The sequence below is a fragment of the Crinia signifera genome, chromosome 4 (assembly GCF_055691185.1).
Source record: "Crinia signifera chromosome 4, ASM5569118v1, whole genome shotgun sequence".
NCBI classification, from domain to species: domain Eukaryota; kingdom Metazoa; phylum Chordata; class Amphibia; order Anura; family Myobatrachidae; genus Crinia; species Crinia signifera.
The window spans coordinates 295,535,452-295,557,594 of NC_139220.1; the positions used below are offsets into that span (position 1 = coordinate 295,535,452).

At 45.5% G+C, this 22,143-nt stretch overlaps 1 protein-coding gene across 1 annotated transcript; it reads left to right on the plus strand.

The window, feature by feature from the left end:
* Positions 1 to 10,045: 10,045 nt before the first annotated feature.
* Positions 10,046 to 20,904, plus strand: PPAN (peter pan homolog). Its single transcript, XM_083185067.1, has 12 exons — positions 10,046 to 10,179; positions 13,038 to 13,208; positions 14,927 to 15,028; positions 15,150 to 15,200; positions 15,954 to 16,124; positions 16,400 to 16,476; positions 17,219 to 17,326; positions 17,771 to 17,894; positions 17,980 to 18,058; positions 19,086 to 19,215; positions 19,485 to 19,642; positions 20,363 to 20,904. Exons 1-12 carry the CDS (start codon positions 10,165 to 10,167, stop codon positions 20,788 to 20,790), a joined length of 1,614 nt encoding a protein of 537 aa, XP_083041193.1. The 5' UTR covers positions 10,046 to 10,164; the 3' UTR covers positions 20,791 to 20,904.
* Positions 20,905 to 22,143: the final 1,239 nt, after the last annotated feature.

Below are 22,143 nucleotides of genomic sequence, written 5' to 3' on the forward strand. Positions count from 1 at the left end.
TATGGGCAACATCTTTTTCTTCTCAAAGGTTTGATACACTTCCCCCTATATAAGACACTGCTGATACTAGAATCCACCCTTGTTACCACAAGATTTGGTCAGTGATAAGCTACGGTTCTAGGGTGGGATTCTCTAACATCCGCGCCCTTTGTCCGCCGCACATCGCCGGCTACCCCTGACATAATTATCACATATGCGATAATTATTGCAAAGGATAGCGCTTGTGCTAAGAACTGTCCTTTGCGGTGAGCCGGCGGCTCCCCCCCTCCCCCTCCTTTTCCTGGTTATGCGCTGCTGCTGCAGGCAGGCTCTCCTTCTTCTCCTCCCTGCACCCGTAAAAGGATTTACAGTGCAGGGGGGAGGTCACAGGTCCGGGCAGCACAGCACTGTGCTGCCCAGACACCGGTGAGGGGGAGGTCGGCAGGGGTCAGTTCGGTGTGGTGGTGGGTCGCGGTAGAAGCCTATAGGCTTTTGCTGGCGATGCCACATGCCACGGTAACCCGGCATCCCACAACGCGGTAAAAACCCAGATAACAGGGTTTTTACCGCATTTTAGTTTGGAGAATCCCGCCCCTAAAGAGGTATAAGTGTACATAGCTATTATTGGGTATTGTGTACACTGTATACATCCCAACTTCATGTATCATATACAACCTATTTAATGCCATTTAACCGCACTGAATCCTGATTTTTTTTTTTTTAAACCCTTTTATTTTATGATAATTTGATGGCAAAAACCCTGCAGCTGTTTGAATAACCCCCTTAAAGTAGGCTTACTGTTACACTTGTATAAACTAACTCATTTTCTGGGGACCATTTTTGTGGGAACGCCCAGGAAATGATGGGCAGCCCCATGCTCCCGTTCCCTGTCTGCGCTGCTGTCTGCAAATACCTCAGCAAGTGTAATACATCGGTCCCTGAACCAAATTCAAGACTTTATGAGCCCACCTGAATCACCCCCTATATCTCTGTTCTGTATTAGGTATTCTATGGCATTCTTTTCAAGCTTGGTTTATTGGGTCTTAAGCAGACATCCATACAGAACAAAGGTCTTTTACTAACCACTTTATGACAATACTGTGTATCAGTTTGTCTTTTTGACTCAAATGAATCATTTCTGAATTGACCTGTACCCAGAGGCACATTTTCCACAAGGCAGCCTACAGCAGGCACCTTCCTAGGGCCCAGCAGGTCCCAGGGAACCCCATAAAGATATCATAAGTGTCCAAAACTCTCCCAGAGGAGCATGGCATGACTGCCTCGTGACCTCATGACATCACATGGACCTGTCCACACTGCCAACATCCCTTTGATGTTTTTTGGTAAGATAAAAAATGGTGTTATCCACTGTATGTGGGCAGTCAGTTTACTTTAAATGTTACCCAGGTATTAAGCCTACTTCCAAAAGACTTTGGGCCTGATTCAGATTTGTACGCAAGGGCAATGTTCACGCAGCTGAGCATTTATTCATAGACTGTGCACATGCCAAGGTACTCTATCAATGCTACCTGCAACCAGCAGCAAATATATAGTGCTATGGATTGTTGGAGGGAGGAGGACCCCAAACCAATATCTTGCTCCATGAGGTTTAAATCTGCCTCTGCCTGTAACACATGTGTGATAAAGGTGTGATAAGAGCTGACCCTTGCGAAGCAGACGAAGGATGGTGGGTGGGTCCTTGGTAGGTCCCCCCTCCTTCTACATGGCTGCTGCTGTGGGGCAGGCTCTGCCTCCTCCTTCCTGCATCCCCCGGAAGGGGATGTACAGGGGTAGGGAGGAGGTCACTGGTCAGGGCAGCACAGCAGGAGGTTGCCTGGACACTGGTGGGGGCAGGGGTCACGGTAAGAAACCTATAGGCATATCGCCAGCTTTTGCGGCATGCGGATTTACAGAGAATATTTGACCATTCACATCAGTCCTTGCCCCAGTGGAGCTGACACTATATTCCCTACCACATGTACACGCACACACAGACATTCTAGGGTTAATTTGTTAGGAGCCAATTAGCCTACCAGTATATTTTATTTTTGGATTGTGGGAGGAAACCGGAGTACCCAGAGTAAACCCACACAAGTACGGGGAGAATATACAAACTCCGCACAGTTAGAGCCATGGTGGGAATCGAACCCATGACCTCAGTGCTGTGAGGCAGTAATGTTAACCATTGACACCATCCATACTGCCCTACCTATTGTGAAACTACAAGTCCCAGCATGCATTGTAACTGCTTTGCTAATAGGGAATGCTAAAAACTGGCAAGGCATGCTCGTATGTGTAGTTTCACAACAGCGGACTAGCCATAGGTTGACCAGGCCTGCAATAAGAGGTATATTCACTCCTAAAACAAAAATGTAATTGATCTCAAACCAATAAAAATAAATGTTGTAATACATGGGCTGAAAAAAATACCAGATTTAAAAAAAATATATACATTATTTTATGGTAGGGTAATTGTGTGTATTAGCCGTGGAAACACAACTCTAGCCTACCACAAAACTGTAGCCTACCAGCATTAACTCCCATATTTACAGGAGATCACTATATATAAATGGCTAAATCCTCCTCACCTTTATGACGTTAAGTACCGACAGTGATAGAGTATAGATATGATTCTCACTTTTATATACACATATAAACAGTATATTTATAAGGTTTTAGGTTTATAAATATGATAATCAGTTCTAACATTACTGCATCTTTAAAACGTATGCTCCTTAATGGGCTTCTAACAGGACAGACTTTATTTCAGTATGAGATGGGAAAAGTTGAAGTGATTTCAAAGGATGGTACCAAGGTCCTTCACTTGGCCAGCAGTGGGATGAACCAAGGCATACACAAACCAGATATTATACCTGCAATCTGTAGATAGTGTGGCAGGAACTAACAGGAGGATGATCGATGTTATGTGAACCAGAAAGAAATGACTGATTTACTGCTTGATGCAATTATTTCTATAATCAACAAACTTTTGTTTAGACAGCTACAAATTTATTAGTTTTAGTTTAAAACTTCAAAATAAATATTTTTAATGATCACTGCTGTGGACTGCGTTCCACATTTTGGGTATTACTGAGCACATTGGATAATAAACTTCAGATCAGAAAGGTCTGCTGTGTTTGACCATTCTCTCTGTGTGTGTGTGTGTGTTATCTCTTAATTTCTGGTCTCCAGCCGGCTGTCAATCACAGAACCTCTGACTGAACAGTGAAGGTTGTTGTCAGACCCTTTGTCACTTCTCAGGGACCCTAACACCAGTGACCACTAGAGGCCTCTCGATGGACCAAATTACTCCTTAACAGAAAGTGGAACCAAAATGATCTGTTTCAAACTTCCTGGATATGGACAGAGGGAGCTGTGAAGGCAAAGGATAGGAGGTGGAATCAGATGGGAAATAAGCTATCATTTTGATGGGCTTTTACCTAGTGTGTTAATAAAGGTTTATATATTTTTATTCCTAATAAGAATTAATTACAGCATTGCAGATTCTCTGGCATACTTACAGACTTTTAGAATTTCCTTTCCAGGAGACGCTGACATCACAAAGCCCCGCCTTCAATCCGCACAAACTCTGCAGGGGTGGGTCTAATATGACGCAAAATACGCAATTTACATCATTTTATTCCCGAAGCGAGTTCCGGAATTTGTTTCAGCTGCTCGGGGGAAGGGCTTTGGGGAGCATGTGGGAGACTTGCCCACCTTCCCGGTAGGCGGCACGATTTTTAGGAGCCCCCCGGCCATTCTGGGAGGGTAGGCAAGTATAGTCTTTGGAAAACTGATATTATATATACAGCAGCTTTTCTTGCATAAGCAGACATATAAATGACTAATACATGGCACACACCGGTCTTTAAATAAAAGTTTAATATTCACTTTTATTCTATCTTTACACTGTTATTTTGCTAGAGATCGGCGTTACAATTATAGATGATATTCAATCCAATAAATTATATTTTATTGCTTTTGTTATTGTCCCTAACATATGCACCAAAGTTACATCCATAAAAGGGCTTACTCAATTACCCAAGGAGTCTAATTTAGGCCCTTATTCTGATCGATGCGGATATTCCCGCTTGCGTACGGGCCGCCGATGTTTATCTTCTGCGCATGTGCAGAGGTCACTCTGCGCATGTGCAGGCGATTTCGCCGCAAGGATTCTCTATACGCCGCACAGGGGGCGTAGAGGGGCGTGAGGGGCTACTTATCCTCATTACCCTATGCATACGCCCCGCGTTTCATGGGCGTTCCCATGCAAACGCGGGGCGTATGCATGGTAATGAGGCCGTGACGCAAGGGTACGGGGCGGGCATCTGACATCGCCGGATGTCAGCTGCCCGCCCCCATACAAGATTTCACACGGACAAGTGTCCGTGTGGTCTTGTGTTGCGGGACCTGGTGGAGCGTGCGGCCCTGCATTCGATGTTCGGCGACCATCGAATGCAGGGGCTGCTCCCACCATGGAGGAGGCGTATCCCCGTCCAATTTCATGCGGATCGCCACATATCCGCGTACGGACGGCAGGTGGCGATCCGTATGGAAGGCGGGGATTCGCCTGCACGGTCGTGGCCGCATATTCTGATCGGGCCGCACCGATCAGAATAAGGGCCTAAGTCCTGTATTCCCTGCACACTTTTCCTCACAGCCTCAGGAGTTGCCAGGAAAACTCCACGTTAGAATTCATCTTTGGGATTTAGTGCTCAAGAAAAACCTATAGGTTCCTGCATTTTACATGGACTCGAGAAGGGCAAAAGGAGCACAATCTGCTTTTATTGAGCACAATCTACAAATGATGGTGTTCTTCATCTTAACACCTATAATACACACAATCACAACGACATATGATAAAGGGGATGCAGTTAAAATCCCGGCGGTCGGGATCCCGGCGTTCAGAATCCCGACGCCGGAATCCCGACCGCCGAAATGCCGACACATTCTCCCTCCGTGGGTGTCCACGACACCCCTGGAGGGAGAATAAATTAGTGTGCCGAGCGTAGCGAGGCACCGGGCTCGCTGCGCTCGCCACGCGATCCGCGTCCCCCCCTTGTCGGCATTTCGGCTGTCGGGATTCCGGCGTCGGGATTCTGAACGCCGGGATCCCGACCACCGGGATTCAATACTGAATCCTGATAAAGGTCACATACTGTAGTGTAAACAAGATCCAAGGATGTTCTCGGATTGAAGGCGGAATTGCAGTTATCTATGACCCAGTATTCAGTGGTATATGGTCGATAGCTCGACAGTACAAAGATCGGCAGGCCAAAGATTGACACATGAGAATGGTTTAGGTCGGCATGTTCAAAAGGTTGACATTTTTCATGATTTTTTTTTTTTTTTTAAACCGACTTGCTCATACTTTACCATCTCAGTGGATATAGAGGAAGAATATAATAATGCGCAAGACTCCGTGCCCGAAGCATGGCAGGTGCAGCGGTAGATTTACTACCGGAATTGTCTCTTTAAATCTCAGCATATTTTCTGGTGTTATAACTCCCTACCTAGCTAGAGCTGACCAGCTTACACCTGCCCCTTGCTGTTCCTGCTGCTCCCACTTGGGGACTGGAGAGCTGACAGCTGCACAGCCTGTCCACCTCTTACACCCAACCACCCACGGGAAAATACATGCTCTCTCTCTGCTGGGTATACCTGGAAAGGTGGCAGCCAGACAGCCCGTCCACCTTTCATTCAATGCACCAATGGAACTCTACTACTGGGTCTAGTGCCCCTAATCACCAACAAGCCTAGGGGCCTGATTAACAGACATGGGCCTAGTGGATGCTTAATGTTGCCAGGATAAGGAGACTTGGGCCTAATGCCCAAAGTCACCTGTTTCTATAACAAGAGGCACAACCTTGTAACTGCACCCAGGCCTAATGCCTTTACATGTAGCCACAGGTCTAATGCCTGATAATGCCCATGGGCAGGGAGCCCAGCTAACAGGTCCTCAGGCCTTGTGCCCTGCTACTGAGCTCACAGGCCTAGCCCCTGACTAATTGGGCCAGGGGCCTAGAGCCTGTAGTATGGGGCCTGGAGTATGGGGCCATGGTCCTAATGCCCGACCTATATGGGCCTCAGGGCTCACAGGCCCGGAGGGCCCAATTAGAAGGCGATGAGCAAGGAAGGCCTGGCAATTAAGTGCCCAAAGGCAGAGAGGGCCTGACTGTATTATAATACCCTATCACCCGTGGTCTAAGGTAGGTGGCCACCGTGGAGCTTTGTCAGCTCTAGTGCTTTCCTCCCCCATTGGTCTCTCCAGGACCAGCCATCATCTTCTGTCTTCTGCTGCTGGCCCGTCCTGGCCAGCGGTAGTGCCGCTTCTTATCCACTTCTTTGTTGATCCCGGTGTCTTCTGGCCTCTGTAGCTGGCTGTTGGATCTCTTCACTCCGTCTGCGCCGCCTTCTATTCTTCGTGAGCCCTCCCGCACTCTCTGCTGAGGGACTCCTCTCTTCTTCCGCCTCCCAGTGGTGTCAGATGAATTGCAGGCCATTCAATTCGTCATGAACGGTGCTTTTGTGCCGGATTGGCACCATTTTAAAAACGCTGCTCCGCTCCCTGCCGCCGCTTCTCATTCCCTCCCCGCTGCACTTACAGCACTAGGATCGGGTCTAGCGCTGTCTGAAACTATTTCCCGACTAAAACACGTGGATCTGCAAGTATTTTGCCGATCCACGTTTTCCAACTGTGCTGGGTTTTTCAACAGACACAAAAAAAATCTGCATTTTCATTAAGTAGGTGGAATGTAAATTCGACATAAAAATCTTCAAAAAGTGACGATTATTCGCCTGTCTCAAAATCTGTTCCTAATTGAATACCCCCGGTCGAGTAAGCATCAGCCCTGCCAGACTGTTGAATATGATAAAAATAATCACCACCTCCTGCGTCTGTGTGCTGCAGCCCAAATATTCACTATACCACCAAGGGGATACCACCCTTTAAAACCTTACACAATAACAGAGAAAATCCCTCCTTCCAGTTTCTCCAAGAATCGATGATGCATGATGTGGCAACCATACTCACCGAATATTTCTGCCCCGCGTGCCACAAAAGGTTTCTTTATGGTACAGTGGGTCAGTTTTAGACATCAGAGGCCATTTTTCCTCCATAGTCAGATTTATTGGCATAAAACATAAACGATAAAACTCACACACCCTGATAAAGGACCTGAAGGTTGGAAACAAGTTGGTAGTGTAACAGAGTGGAACAGGGTGAGCTGATTCTGCAAAATCCTGCAGAATCAGTTTGCTGTTAAATCCAGATACTCACCCATATAGAGTTTTATGTTTTATGCTATTAAATCTGCCTGTGGAGAAAAATATGGCCTCTGATGTCTGAAACTGATCCACTGTACAATACAAAAACCTTTTGTGCCATCCAGGGCAGAAATGTTTTGTGAGTATTGAACCTAAGGGTTCCTGCTACAGAAAGGAATCCCATTAAAAGAAACCTGTATGTGAACGTCTCTAAGGATAGTTCACATACAGGTTTCACCTATACTGTCTATTACAGTGGTCAAGGAACTTGGTCCTCATTACACCACACAGTGCATGTTTTGCTGGTAACCCAGCAGGTGCACAGGTGTACTAATTACTCACAGACATAGGCGTAACTAGTATACAAAACAAAGTATATAACTCCCAACGGCGCCAAAAGGTGAGTGAAGTAATTTGCAAGCACAAAAGTGATAAAAGAGGTGATAAATAATGCAGCAATACTTCCTTTCAATCAATAGGGGGTTCTCTTAGATCCTCACATTCAGTCAGGATGCCCCCAGCGGGTGGAATGATTCAATGTATGTGAAAACAGAAAGGCTTATAATGGTGAAGCCAGTTTTTAATTACATACACAAAAAACACATGGTATAATGCAATACAATATTAAAAACAATGGATTCCGGAAGACAGGATACAATAAGGTGCTAATTACCAGCTGCAGTATCAGAACTGGTGGTTAGTCAGTTCATAAGCTTTAGTGAATCAATAGTCACCAGTCCATACGCCCGGGTAGTCGGCCTGGGAGAGGTTGAGCCAAGGTAAGAAAGAGTCCTTCAGTACGTCTGTCCCGGAAGTCCTGATGCCACAAGTTACGCCAACGCGTTTCGACCCGTAGAAATGAAGGGTCTTTTTCAAGGCTGTGTCGTAGAGGTGTAACTAGAACTTTGTGGGCCCCATAGCAAAAATGTATAATCTCCCCCCCCCCCCCCCCAACTCTGGTCTCTAACAGTGCACACCAGTATTGGGAACAGTAAAAATGTGCCCCTCCAAAAAATATTTTAAAAATAAAGAATGCACACATTCTAAAAAAGGGAAATGGCCATTACACATTATGCGACACACCGCAATGCCCATTACACATTATGCGACACACCGCAATGCCCATTACACATTATGCGACACACCACAATGCCCATTACACATTATGCGACACACCGCAATGCCCATTACACATTATGCGACACACCGCAATGCCCATTACACATTATGCGACACACCGCAAAGCCCATTACACATTATGCGACACACCGCAAAGCCCATTACACATTATGCGACACACCGCAAAGCCCATTACACATTATGTGACACACCACAATACCATTACACATTATGAGGCACACCGCAATGCCATTACACGTTATGTGACACACCCTGTAACCCCCTTCTGACTCATAAAGCAATTACAAACTTACCCTCCTTCTTTCTTCTTCTGTCCCATGCTGATCCTCAGGCGTCATGGCTCCTCTCTGCTTCACAGGTGCGGGATTACGAGAGGCCATGTTGGAGCAGGGGGGTCCATTTAATCACGTCCCCCCCTTGTCGGGATTTTGGCGGTCGGGATTCCGGCGTCGGGATTTTGAACGCCGGGATCCCGACCGCCGGGATTTCATACTGCTTCCGTACACACGCTTAGATTTTTCCCTGTTTTGATTGGATTTTGCTTATAGAAGCAAAATCTAATCCACATCGAATGGTTTTTAGGACACTTTTGATCTGCATTCGATTCGATGCGCCCTCCCGTTTTCTCCAAATCGAAAACAAAAATAGACTGTGCAGCCAAGGAAATCTCAAATTCGATCCAGTAAATCAAATGAGTACATTGTGCCTACACTGTGAAATCGAATCGAATGCAAAAGTACAGATCTAATGCTAAATTGAATGGGAAGATCTAATGCCAAATCTAATAGAAAATCGAATGTAACATCAAATCTAAAGCTAAACGAAGTGTGTGCACACAGCTTATGAGCCATCAGGGCCCACTAGGCAGCTCTAGGCATTTGCCTAGGGCGCCGGCCACTGGAGGGCGGTAATGAGCTGCCTGGAGGAGCAGCAGCAGCAGCAGGAGGAAGGGTCCCGACACCGAGGAGAGCAGGAGGAAGCAGGTGAGTGAGCCTACCCCCACCCTGGAGCCCGCACAGACCCCCGTGGAGCTCTAACCGCCCCCACCCCACCTCCCTCCACCAAAACACTGCATCTCCCTCCATCAAACCCCCACCGACAGAGCGGAGCGTAGCGGCGGCCGCATTAACCCCCCCGGCGTCCGCATTAATCCCTCCCCTGACGGAACGGAGCACCGCATTAACCACCCCCCAGAGCAGGTGAGCGCCGGGGCTTCCCCCCCGCCTGGGGCGCTCCGGTGCCCTGCACCGGCACTTTGAGCCATTGTTTATAAAAGTGTCTCAACCTACACTTACTAGCTGGTCATACATCTACAGATCAATTGTCAGATCTGGCTGGTTGGAACAAAAACATGGTGATATCTGAATGGCAGTTTTTCAGCATTTCAAAGTAAATGGTCAACTGTCATTTGCTCTTATCCATTAACAGGATTTTGTTCGAACCAGCCCAATCTGACAATCGATCTGTAGATGTATGGCTGGGTTAATCGGCAGGACAATATGTGTCATAGTGATAGGATATTGCTTTTTGTAATGCAGTTCGGGTTCGGTTTGTATAGAAACCAGTTTCTTTTATACACACATACAACATAGTAGACTCGCTCATGAGAAAAAAAAACTGTCGCCAGCACAGCGTTCCCGCCAGCTCGGAAGGAACTAATGTGCAGTGGAACCTTAGTTCGGGGCGACCGTTTCCTATGCTCAGTCATGTGATGCGCAGTACACCCGGACGTGCCTGCGCTACACGTGGGACTCAGCTGCGGCAGGAGATAGAAGCAGCATGGGGAAAGATAAGGTGAGAGAGGGGGCTATAGCGTCGGTTAGAGTTGGTAAAATTGGTGTAATAGGTTTTACTGCCGTAGATTTGACCCTCATTTGCGTAGTTACGCTGTATAGCGTCTTCATATACAACTGCTGTAGGATGCTCTGCCAGTGGCTGTGATATGATGAAACTTGTAGTTCTATATGAGAAGTGTTCCAGAATGCCTGATTCTAAGCTGCACAGTCCCAGGGGTTCTGTTGTAGAAAGAGTCAGTGTGTATGTGTGTGTGTATATATGTATATGTATATATATATATATATATATATATATATATATATATATATATATATATTTGTTAAATATTAGAATAGTTTGTATGTATGGGATACCAGCAGAGAGATATAGGTGTGTAACTGGCCAGAGAAGATAATACATGGGCATGGGTTTTCTAGAGATAGTGATTTAATAACGGGTGACACCTTATTGTGTTAACATTTAAAAGTTAGCACTATGTAATTATCCTAAACCTGGGGTAGCCAACTCCAGTCCTCGAGAGCTACCAACTGTGCATGTTTTCCAGATCTCCTCACAGTATCACAAGGGAAGTAATTAGCTCCACCTGTGCATCTTTTAAAAATGTGTCAGTGAGTAATGAGCGCAGCTGTGCAGCAGCTAGGCTGTCTTGAAAATGTGCACTGTTGGTAGCTCTCGAGGACAAGTAGGCTACCACTGTCCTAAACTGTGCATCCGTTAGCCCAGTGGTTCCCAACCCTGGTCCTCAAGTACCCCCAACAGTGCACGTTTTCCAGGTTACCCAGCAGGTGCACTCCTTATTCAGGCACATTTGAAAAGATCCACAGGTGGAGCTAATTATAGCACTTGTGATTCTGTGTGGAGACCTGCAAAATATGCACTGTTGAGGGTACTTGAGGACCAGGGTTGAGAACCACTGAGTTAGCCCCATAGGGGTCTCTACTGGTATGTGCTTGCTTGTACATTGTGCAGGAACTGTGCGATTACTCCTAGTTGGTTTGACCCCAGCTGATCGTACTCTAATAATAAAGTATGAGTACCAAAATGTATTAATGAGTCTAATCCTATATTATAAAGTGAAATAGATTCTGTGTCTGAGCTTATAAAAAAGGAACAAGAGCAGATCACACTATTCTATATAAATAAACAACATTAATATATTATACTGAAACATGTCATATAAAGAGTGAATTCACTCTTTGATAAACCTTCCAATGGAGCAGAGTGTGTGCCATCTGTACGGACCAATGTTATTATTCCTGACCCGTGGATCACTTACCTGTGTGGTGCCCAGGACACAGATACCAGTCACCCCTATTGACTGTAAGAGGGGCCCACTGTAACTTGCTTTGCAGAGTTTAGATATTCTGTCATGGGCATATCGATGTTTCTGCTGCTAAAATTTTATAGTAATTATTAAATATTTTATCATGGTTATTTTACTGTATAACGCCTTTATTTATGAGAGATCAGTAAGACCATATGGAGAATTCAAGTGGCGCATGTGCGCCAGCGGAAACTAGATGGCGCCTGAGGGATCAATTAAAGTGTTGCATCATTGGGGCACACAAAGTAGCCAGTGCTGACATTACTGTTACGATGTTCTGTCTTTTGGACGAGCTTGTAACTAGTGACCTGATAAAGGGCCAGATGCACTCAGCTTCAAAAGTGATCAAATGAAGAGTGATAAACAACCAGCCAATCAGCTCCTACCTGCTTTGCTACTGACTGTGTTTGAAAAATGTCAGGCAGGAGCTGATTGGTTGGTTGTTTATCACAATCCATTTGATCACTTTTGAAGCTTAGTGCGTCTGGCCCAAAAAAGAGGTAGTGGTTTCTCAAGATTTGAATAAAACTTTGATTAGAAAACGGTCACTAAACATATTCACAACACAGACACTACTATTATGTGGGATTGAGCTCCAGTAGATCCATGTAGTAGTTATGGAGAGGTTGATGCGTCACCTGGTCTAAGACGAGGACTCTGTTTTATGGCGGCTTCACTTTATAAGAACTCTTGGAAGCCGATATGACATCTGCTATGGCATACATACGATGCCCCAGCAATGTACCGTATATACTCGAGTATAAGTCGATTTGAATATAAGCCGAGGCACCTAATTTTACAACAAAAAACTGGGAAAAATTTTTGACTCAAGTGGGACCCTCACTTGAGTGTAAGCCGAGGGGGGCTTTTTCAGCATAAAAAATGTTCTGAAAAAGTAGGCTTATACTCGAGTGTATATGGTACATTCTGGCGCCTAACTTGGCATCCCGATACGTGTAATCCCTACAGGGTCTCTGTAAGGGGCTTAACCATATCCCCTAATTCCTCTTGCTTATAGCTTTACCACTATACCCTGCCCCCTAAACCGACCACCTTCCTTTAAGTGCTTAAACCTAACACCCACCTTGGAAGTGCCTACACCTTACTCCAGACTAACCCTGACCTTTCACACCCACCCCCTGCAACCCAACAAACAAAATCTCCGGGTGTACCCCTCATGTGGTTAAAGGAGAAACTGAATTTATTTTATATTCTTTAGTCAGTCAGTCAGGTAATAAACAAGGTCTGCCACAAACACAGTTGTTTGTGGCAGACCTTTTTTAATACCTAATTTATTTCCTTCTCTGCATGAAGAGTCTTTGTTTATGAATCCCTGCATATCAGCTATGCCATTGTACGGAAGGGATTTGAATACTTTAAACAGTTGTATTAATGTAACAAATTTGTTTACTCTTTCCTGCGATGCTGAATAACTATAGAAGTCTTTAGATGTCTTTCATCTGTTCATTACAACTGGGCTGGTTATTCTAGTTTGGCCATAATAAATAACATGGTCTTTCTTTGTCTCTAGAGTAAGAACCAGAAGAAGCTCCGCGCAGCATCCGTTCATAATGCAGAGGAAGAATACAACAGTGTCCCCCATTCCTTTGTGTTCCATCGAGGGCAGATTGGGAAGAATGTGCAGCAGCTGATTCTGGATGTGAGGCGGGCGATGGAGCCATATACAGCCACCTCTCTTAAGGTGACAAGACATCAGTGTTTGACAGAGGGGACAAGCTGCACAACACTTATCTTATAAGTAGTCGATATGCAAGGGAAGGATTTGGCACTGCGGAGGCGGCCATCTTGTAGGAAAATACTGAAACAGTATTACTGAGAAAGCAGCCAATCCGTTCACTAGGAGCCAGTTACATCATGGAAGCATCTTTTGTCCCAGTGTTGCCTCAGTGTCGATAGGCAGTTGCATTTGTTCTTCATATGCTTGTAGTAGTAGTACATAAACTGAAGCAGTGTAAACACTGCAAAACATGGAATGCGGTATGCTGCAGTAATGGAGAATCTTGGCACTCCAGCTGTTGAACTGCACATCCCAGCATGCCCTGCAACAGGTTTTTTTTCGCATGGTCAGATAGCAAAACTGTAGCAGGGCGTGCTGGGATGTTTAGTTGCATCGGTATTGTTCTTTTTTCATGTTTCGTTCAACAACAGTTGGAGTTCCAAGGTTCCCCATCACAGGTCAACTGTATATAACCAATGTGTAAGCTGCTCAATCAAACTAGTAATGCCCCTCAGGTGCTGCAAGGGAGGGGGATTTAACCCCCAGCACAGCAAAATGGCATTAGTAATAAGATTAATATAATAATAATAATAATAATAATAATAATAACATAATAGAAGGTAATTCAGAGATATATTTTGCAAAACATATGATAAGCTTCCAGGCCTTGTCAAGGTTTCTCTGATACCGGAAGTCCTACAATGCATGATAACAGCGCTCAATCTGGGCCCCGTATAATTTTCTACTGTAAGGCTACATGATAACCGCAGATAACCACTGCTGCACGTATAGTCATGAGACCCACAAAAGTGGTGCCGGCTGATGCCAGAGGTTCAGTATTATTGTTGTTAATGGGGAGGAGATGGTATAAATGAGTGAAGGAAAAGCACCAGGTAAGAGGGCATAAGAGGTTAAAATCTAAATGGAAGGGAGATACTAATAGGAATGACACAGGTAATATGGGAGCTATTACGAAGGCGGCAACGAGTAGACACGGATGTGAACTGAACTCCAAGACCGCAACTTGCAGGATATAATAAATAGTGAAGTAGTGAAATCGGGAGGGTGAGAGGATGAGCAGTTCAGTCTAATGCAGGGTACACACCAGGACGACTAGGGCCCGATCCCCTCAATCTAGATCCAATTCCGACCAATTGGATGTAGATTGTAGGTAGATTGGGCCCTTTTTTCCCTGTTCTGGTCCGATCCGATGCGTGGGTCGGTCGGTCGTTCTTCAGATCCTACCTGCTGCAGGTAGGATCTGAAGAACGACCATACAGCCCGTGTGCGGGTCACCATCGGATCGGGTCGGACGAGACACTGACGACCCGCTCACGATGTGCATCGTGAGCGGGTCGTCGTGGTGTGTACCCTACATAAAGGTGCCCATAGACGCTCCGATGCGGGCGTCCGTTTTGTGCTTAAATAGCACGCATCACATCGCATCCATTGTGCAGCACATACTTTTTGTACTGTACGATGAGATGCCGCGGGAGCTCGCATCTCATAGCACAAAATGGACCCGCTGGGATCGGAGCGTGTATGGCCACCTTTAGACTTGTTGAGTCTTGAAGATCATGCTGGGACATCCAGTAGACATGAGTGAGGAGAGTAGATCAGGGCAAAGTAAAGCAACTGAGGTTTGTGTACTAAAGAAGTAATCAGAACAATTTTGTTTCTAGATTCGCAAGAAGAACGCCCTGAAAGACTTTGTTGCAGTAGCTGGTCCCCTCGGAGTGACCCATTTCCTGATCTTCAGCAAGACCCAAACCAACATCAACTTTGTAAGTGCTGGGATGAGACCAGTACCCTGCTGCGACTGTGGTCTCCTATATATATTCTCTTTTGACTGACCTCCCCTCCACCTTCTCAGCATTCACTATGTATTCCATTTGGTCTCTGCAGAAATTTGTCCGATTACCCAGAGGACCCACATTGCACTTCAGGGTGGCCCAGGTTTGTATCATTTTCATCATCATTCCTGTCCTGGTTTTTTGTCACATTGAAGTAGAAGATAGTCATACTGTATGATATCCCTCCAAATGGCTTGTCCTGTCCTATTGTCCTGTCCTATTGTCCTGTCATGCTGATTGGACAGTATTCTGTCTCTGTGGTTTACTCTTCCCCTCTTCATACCTGCTGCACGTGCTGTGCATTGGGGATATGTCCTGTGCAGTAAGCATGACTTTGTATTTTCTTCCTGCTGTCAAACAATCACAGAAGTCAACAAAACCTTAGCAGAAAAATCCACTTGTATGGTTGAAAGAGCAGGTCCTTCTAACTTCCGTTGGTACGCAGTCACATTGCTGAAAGCATAATATCGACATGGTCTGAATGTTGACATTACAGAACTGGCCAGTTCGATATGGTCAATGCTGACAGAATGTTGTGAGTGTGGTTTAGGGTTAAGATTACATGAAAAAAAACACTGTCTATGTTCTAAATTCCACAGTTATGTCCACATTCTGAACATGTTGACATTTAGAATGCCGACATCATATACCGCACCCCTTCTGTTCTGTTTGTGAGAATGAATAGACCCATCACAATCAATATGGACTTTGCTTTCATGTTCTGCTCTGCATGGCGAGCTGACCCCTATATCCGTATTGCATGATATGAGTTACTGTGTGTTTGCGCCCATTGCACTGTTTTGTTCTAAGCCTTTGTACTTTGTATGACTTAAGCGTGTGTTTCTCCCATGGGCAGTACTCACTGGTGAAAGACGTGGTCTCCTCCCTGAAGAAGCATCGGATGCACGAGCAGCAGTTCACCCATCCCCCTCTACTGGTTCTCAATAACTTTGGCACGCAAGGGATGCATGTCAAGGTGATGGCCACAATGTTCCAGAATATGTTCCCCTCCATTAATGTGCACAAGGTGAGACACCAGTCCCGGCTACCTCCATTATTAGTGTCCTAACTGATTCTACTGTCACTGTGAAGGGTCCATCAAGACCAGGCATCAGAAGCCCATGTTGGCTAATGTAGAAAATATATATGGCCTCTGGTCCCCAACATGGGAAACCTGCAGACTATTGTGGTGGTTAGTCATTGTGCCTGCACTGTAATATGCCTGCCAACTTTGCTGGTCCTCTGATAGACTATCCGCCCCCCTTGTGACTCTGCGTGTGACATTTTGCATCTTTATCGTAGGTAAACTTGAACACCATCCGCAGATGTATTCTCATCAACTACAACGATGACTCACAGCTGCTTGAGTTCAGACACTAGTAAGTGATATAAGGAATATGTTTGTCTAGTATAAATGACAAGAAATGTGTTCCCGGGCTTGTGGTTAGGGGTTACAGGGCTTCTATGCAGAGCACTGCTGTAGGTTTTTCTGAAAAGCGTTTTTACACCAGGTAATGAGTGAGAAATGTTGGGGTGATGGGAATTCTTAAATTGATGTTTAGTAGGTTTAGGTCCAAGCTGGGGTAAAATTTAATAGCCTGAATGCAATTGTGGTGAGTATGTCCATTTAAGCAACAGTTATTTACAAGTCAAAGATGTTTTAATAATATGGCCAGACTCACAGGAATTCCCAAACAGCCTGCTTCACCAACAGGTCATGTTTTCAGGATTTCTTTAATCATGCAGAGGTGGGTCTGTTTGGATGGATCACTTTAACTTAACCTGTACCTTTAAACCAAAGCCCTCAAACATGGAGGTTAAGAGGGGATGAGATTCAATTTATGAAACTGGTTTAAAGGATGGTTCTTCAAGTTGTTATTATGCTCTTATTCCCCAAGTCTGAAGTTCTCTACTGGTAATAAAGATTTTATATATATTTTTAAAATGCACCCTTTAGCAAGTAGAAAATAAACGTTTATGAACACTTATTTTGGGATCTACTCAGTAGTTAGACGAAGGACTTAGTGGTTATTCATGAGAGGCAGTAGCACCTCACAGCCTTTAGGTGGTGCTGTTGTATCTGGAGAAAGTTTCTAATGATTGTCTTGTCTCTAATCACAGCAGCCTGAAGGTGGTTCCTGTAGGAATGAGTAAGGGGGCCAAGAAGCTGCTTCAGGAAAAGTTTCCCAACATGAGCCGCTGGGAGGATATCAGTGAGCTTCTGGTCAAGTGAGTGTCCGAACCTGGTATGACGGAACTGTGGGGTCTAAATGGGGATGCTTAACCTTCTGGGAAGCAGTCCTAGCCAGTTTATAGGGGGGAGGTTTGCAATTGACCAAGGTGAGATTTGTGAGTACTGAGGAAGTAGACCAAAACAACTCTGCCTAAATGTTATAAAGACAATGATGAAAAATACAGGAACCGCCTGGAAAATAGCAATGTATTTAGTAAAAGCTGCAGATAGGCATTTAAAGATCCATATGTTAAAGAGGTGTATTGTGGGAAACACTTTTTAGTGGAGAGATGGGAAAGGCATTTAAAGATCCATATGTTAAAGAGGTGTATTGTGGGAAACACTTTTTAGTGGAGAGATGGGAAACATCCTTCATACGATGTAGTTGCCAGAGCCGTAAAACAGGAACCAACACCTGGGACCCTCCATGTTTCTTTCAGAGGAGCCAACCTTTCGGAGAGTGAGGCCGAGCAAGACGGGGAACACAACATCACGGAGCTGCCCCAGGCCTACGCCGGCAGAGGCAACATGAAGTCACAGCAGAGCGCCGTGCGTCTTACTGAGGTCCGTCCCTCTTGGTGTCCACTTGTACTGATGTTTGTAATGTACTTATATAGAGTCTTATATGATCTTTATTTTATTTATATAGATTGGTCCCCGAATGACTCTGCAGCTGGTCAAGATTGAGGAGGGTTTAAATGATGGCAAAGTTTTATACCATACCTATGGTAAGTAATAGAACGTGGTCACACCAGAACCTAAAAGGACTTGGGGCCATATAAGTGGACCGTAATCGGCACCATGGAGGCATCACTTTTCAGTTATATTCAAACATTTGGGCCCTAAGGAGATGCATGTTCCTCCGTGGGTTCTTATACTAGTCCCAAACCACCATTGGTGAAGGCTGTCTGATAACCATAAATCGGCAGTGTGTGTCCACCGTCGCTCAGTCTGTCACTAGCATTAGTGGCGATGTAATGTTGCACCTCCACCTTCTACTAGCTAAGGACTAATTGATGGCTGGCCAAACCAGTCCTCGAGATCTACCAACAGTCCATGTGTTCCATACCTCTTGGGGATCTGTAAAATGTGTCCCTTGGGAATGACTGCAGTGCAATGAAGTACACCTGTGCACCAGCTAGGTGGTCTTGGAAATGTGACTAGTAACTACACCTGTGCACCAGCTAGGTGGTCTGGGAAATGTGACTGACTACACCTGTGCACCAGCTAGGTGGTCTGGGAAATGTGACTAATGACCTGTGCACCAGCTATGTGGTCTGGGAAATGTGACTAGTGACTTCACCTGTGCACCAGCTATGTGGTCTGGGAAATGTGACTAGTGACTACACCTGTGCACCCGCTAGGTGGTCTGGGAAATGTGACTAATGACTACACCTGTGCACCAGCTAGGTGGTCTGGGAAATGTGACTAGTGACTGCACCTGTGCACCAGCTAGGTGGTCTGGAAATGTGACTAGTGACTACACCTGTGCACCAGCTAGGTGGTCTGGGAAATGTGACTAGTGACTACACCTGTGCACCAGCTAGGTGGTCTGGGAAATGTGACTAGTGACTACACCTGTGCACCACCTAGGTGGTCTGGGAAATGTGACTAGTGACTACACCTGTGCACCAGCTATGTGGTCAGGGAAATGTTGGTAGCTCTCAATGACTGATTTTTTTTCCCAACCCTGGTCTAAAACAATGGTCTGCACTGTAAATGCCTTCAGCTGACATTTTCATCTCTTATGATCAGTCCAAAAGTCAGAGGAGGAGATTATGGCCATGTTGGAACGCAAAGAGAAGAAGCTGAAACAGAAAAAGGAACGGAAGAAGCAGCAGGAGAAGAACGTGCTCCAGAAGCAGCAGCAGAAGGAGGAGAATAAGTGAGTGTGAATGAGGGCGCAGTGCCAGACAGCACAAGAAGGATGCGTGGCCTAATCATTGTGTTGCAGCATCTATATGGGGTATTAGATTTCTGTATGGAACCTAAGAGGGGGTAGTGATGGGTTTATCTATTAAGGGAATAGTGATGTGAAATGACAACTTTCTCGGATTGTTTATTTGATAAATCAGCGGAACAGCTTCCTTGTGACCTAGCCCAGGACTCAGGATAACTATGTACTAAGGCGCTCTCTGTCCTCTCCATACACAGGAAGCGCAGCATGGTTGGCATGAAGCGGAAGAGTGGGGAAGAAGGAGATGATGACAGCGAAGTGGAGGACCCTGGTGCTGCAGCCGATCCCGCCGACCTATCCGAGGATGATGATGCTGAGTATTACAGACAAGTGGTCGGAGAGGAGCCAGACAAAGGTGCCATTTTTCTCAAGTCCTGTATAGATTTGGGGGCCTGCTCCAAAGTATTTTATTTTTCTGGCTCTGTCCTCAGTATTGGTTCATCTCTGTATTTATATAAATTCTATTTTATTCATGCGAGTTTCAGTGCCTGGTCTGTCTATCCCTGAGCACTCTCCCTCTTGGTTATCAACCCTGGACCTGTTGCATGTGACCATGCCTGTTGCTCTGTGTCTTCCCTGGGTCCAATATCTGTTGCTCTCTGTGTTCCACTATCTGTTGCTCTGTGTCTTCCCTGGGTCCGCTATCTGTTGCCCTCTGGGTTCCACTATCTGTTGCTCGGTGTCTTCCCTGGGTACCGCTGTCTGTTGCTCTGTGTCTTCCCTGGCTCCGCTATCTGTTGCTCGGTGTCTTCCCAGGGTACCGCTGTCTGTTGCTCTGTGTCTTTCCTGGGTTCCGCTGTCTGTTGCTCTGTGTCTTCCCTGGGTTCCGCTGTCTGTTGCTCTGTGTCTTCCCTGGGTCCGCTATCTGTTGCTCTGTGTCTTTCCTGCGTTCCGCTGTCTGTTGCTCTGTGTCTTCCCTGGGTTCCGCTGTCTGTTGCTCTGTGTCTTGCCAGGGTCCGCTCTGTCTTTCTGGGTTCACCTGCCTTTCTGGGATTTTCACGTACAGTATGTCTTTTCTCTGGGATTCCTCTTCAGTACAACAATCTAATAATAATTTTCTTCACCTACGTTATAGATCTATTCCTTCACGGGAGTAAAAGGAAGTTTTCCCGTCAGAAATCTGGTCCACCTAGAAAGAAATTCAAAGAATCTAAAGGACCCTTTAAACAGAGACAGGATTCCCGCTCACCAGGCGGCCGGGACGGACAGCATAAGCCTAGATCGCCCTTCCAAAAAGGGCCCAATAAAAGCCCTAAGGGACAATCACCCAGACCTGGTAAAAAAGGACAGAACGCCCATAGAAATGTTGGGCGCCAGCCACCACATAAACACTCCTCCACTCCGGGAAAGAAGAACAACGCAGGGTCCAAGAGACCAGGAGCGTTTGGCTCTAAGCGCCCAAAGACCGGGAAAACCCCGAAGTTCGGTGGCGGGAATAAAATGGGCGGGAATAAAATGGGCGGGCCGAAAGGTAGAGCTTTCAAACAGAGGAGAAAGCAGTAAATGGATAACACTATAGAGGTTTTCTGTAAATACGTGTAATTACCATCTAACTATAGAGCTACTTTATGTCTTTGCTCCAGCAAATTAAAATGGTTTCTCCTTTATTATAACAGACTCTTTATACTTTGTATCTGTCACTGCTGCAATAAAAGCGCGGCTACGCACACACAACACGAGAAAGTGGGTAGAAAATGCTACGGTATACCAATGTATGAAATCTGCTTGGAGCTGCGTTGCAGAAATGTCACTTAATAAATACAGCCATTGGTATAATAGATGCAATGTGTGCAAGAGGGCACACAATGCACCCATGTTTTAGAGTGCTGCAGCAAGATTCGCAGCCCAAATGCCCTCCGTACATATAGTGAAATTAGTCCCTGGAGACCTGCGCATGCGCAATAGATTGGTACAATGCCAAAGCCTACTGCACCACGGCGAGTAAGGTGCTCACCCAGAGTCTGCACACACGCGCTCTCCTTTGTCAATACACCCCTACATGCAGCATGGTGCACAGAAAAAAACAGGGTATGTAGCGCTGAATAAATAAAAACTCATAAACTTGTTGGATTGACTTCACAATTTATGGTAAAAATTAAAATGGCAAAATATAACAATTTAATAGGCCACACAAATGGTACAATGAATTAGTTAAAAGAATGCATTAGGCAGAAAAGCAGAACTGAAATGTTGTCAAAGCTATCATTCATGTATAACACTGATTATGAGAGGAAGGAGATTTGATTTGTTTAACTTTTTAAAACCATCTTTTTGCAGAAATACATTTTTTTTTCTCCTTTCTGCCCAAGGTGGATGCTGGGACTGGGGTATGATGGGGACTGGAGGACACCGGCACAAGGAGATAACTTCTAGAGAAGTGCAGCCTGTGGCTCCTCCTCCCCTATACCTCTCCCTGTCCTTGTTTCCCGCCTTCCAGGAGTGCAACTACAAGGCCCTGCAAGCTGCCATTGAGGAAGACAAAATCTTATAGGCAAAGACATGGACATCTAAGGCTGCCTTGCTGAGGTACATGTCTGCCTCCCTGATGTTGTCAACTAAGGACCAGTCGAATTGGCAAGCCCCTGATTTTAGGCCCTCTGATAGGGAGTTTGCCCACAAACCAACAGCCACATAGGCTGGTTATATGGTGTGGCCTGAGTTTTAGAAAATGTTCCAGTTTCTTATCTGTAGGGTCATTAAAATCGACACTTCAAGAATTTGCAGGGTGGTCCTTTTTACCAACCTTACGATGTGGGTATTCACAGGCGTAGGGAATTACCACTTTTTTGATCATTAGAAAATGGGTAATAGGCTGTAATATGTTCAGCAACCAAAAACTTTCTATTGGGCTGTGTC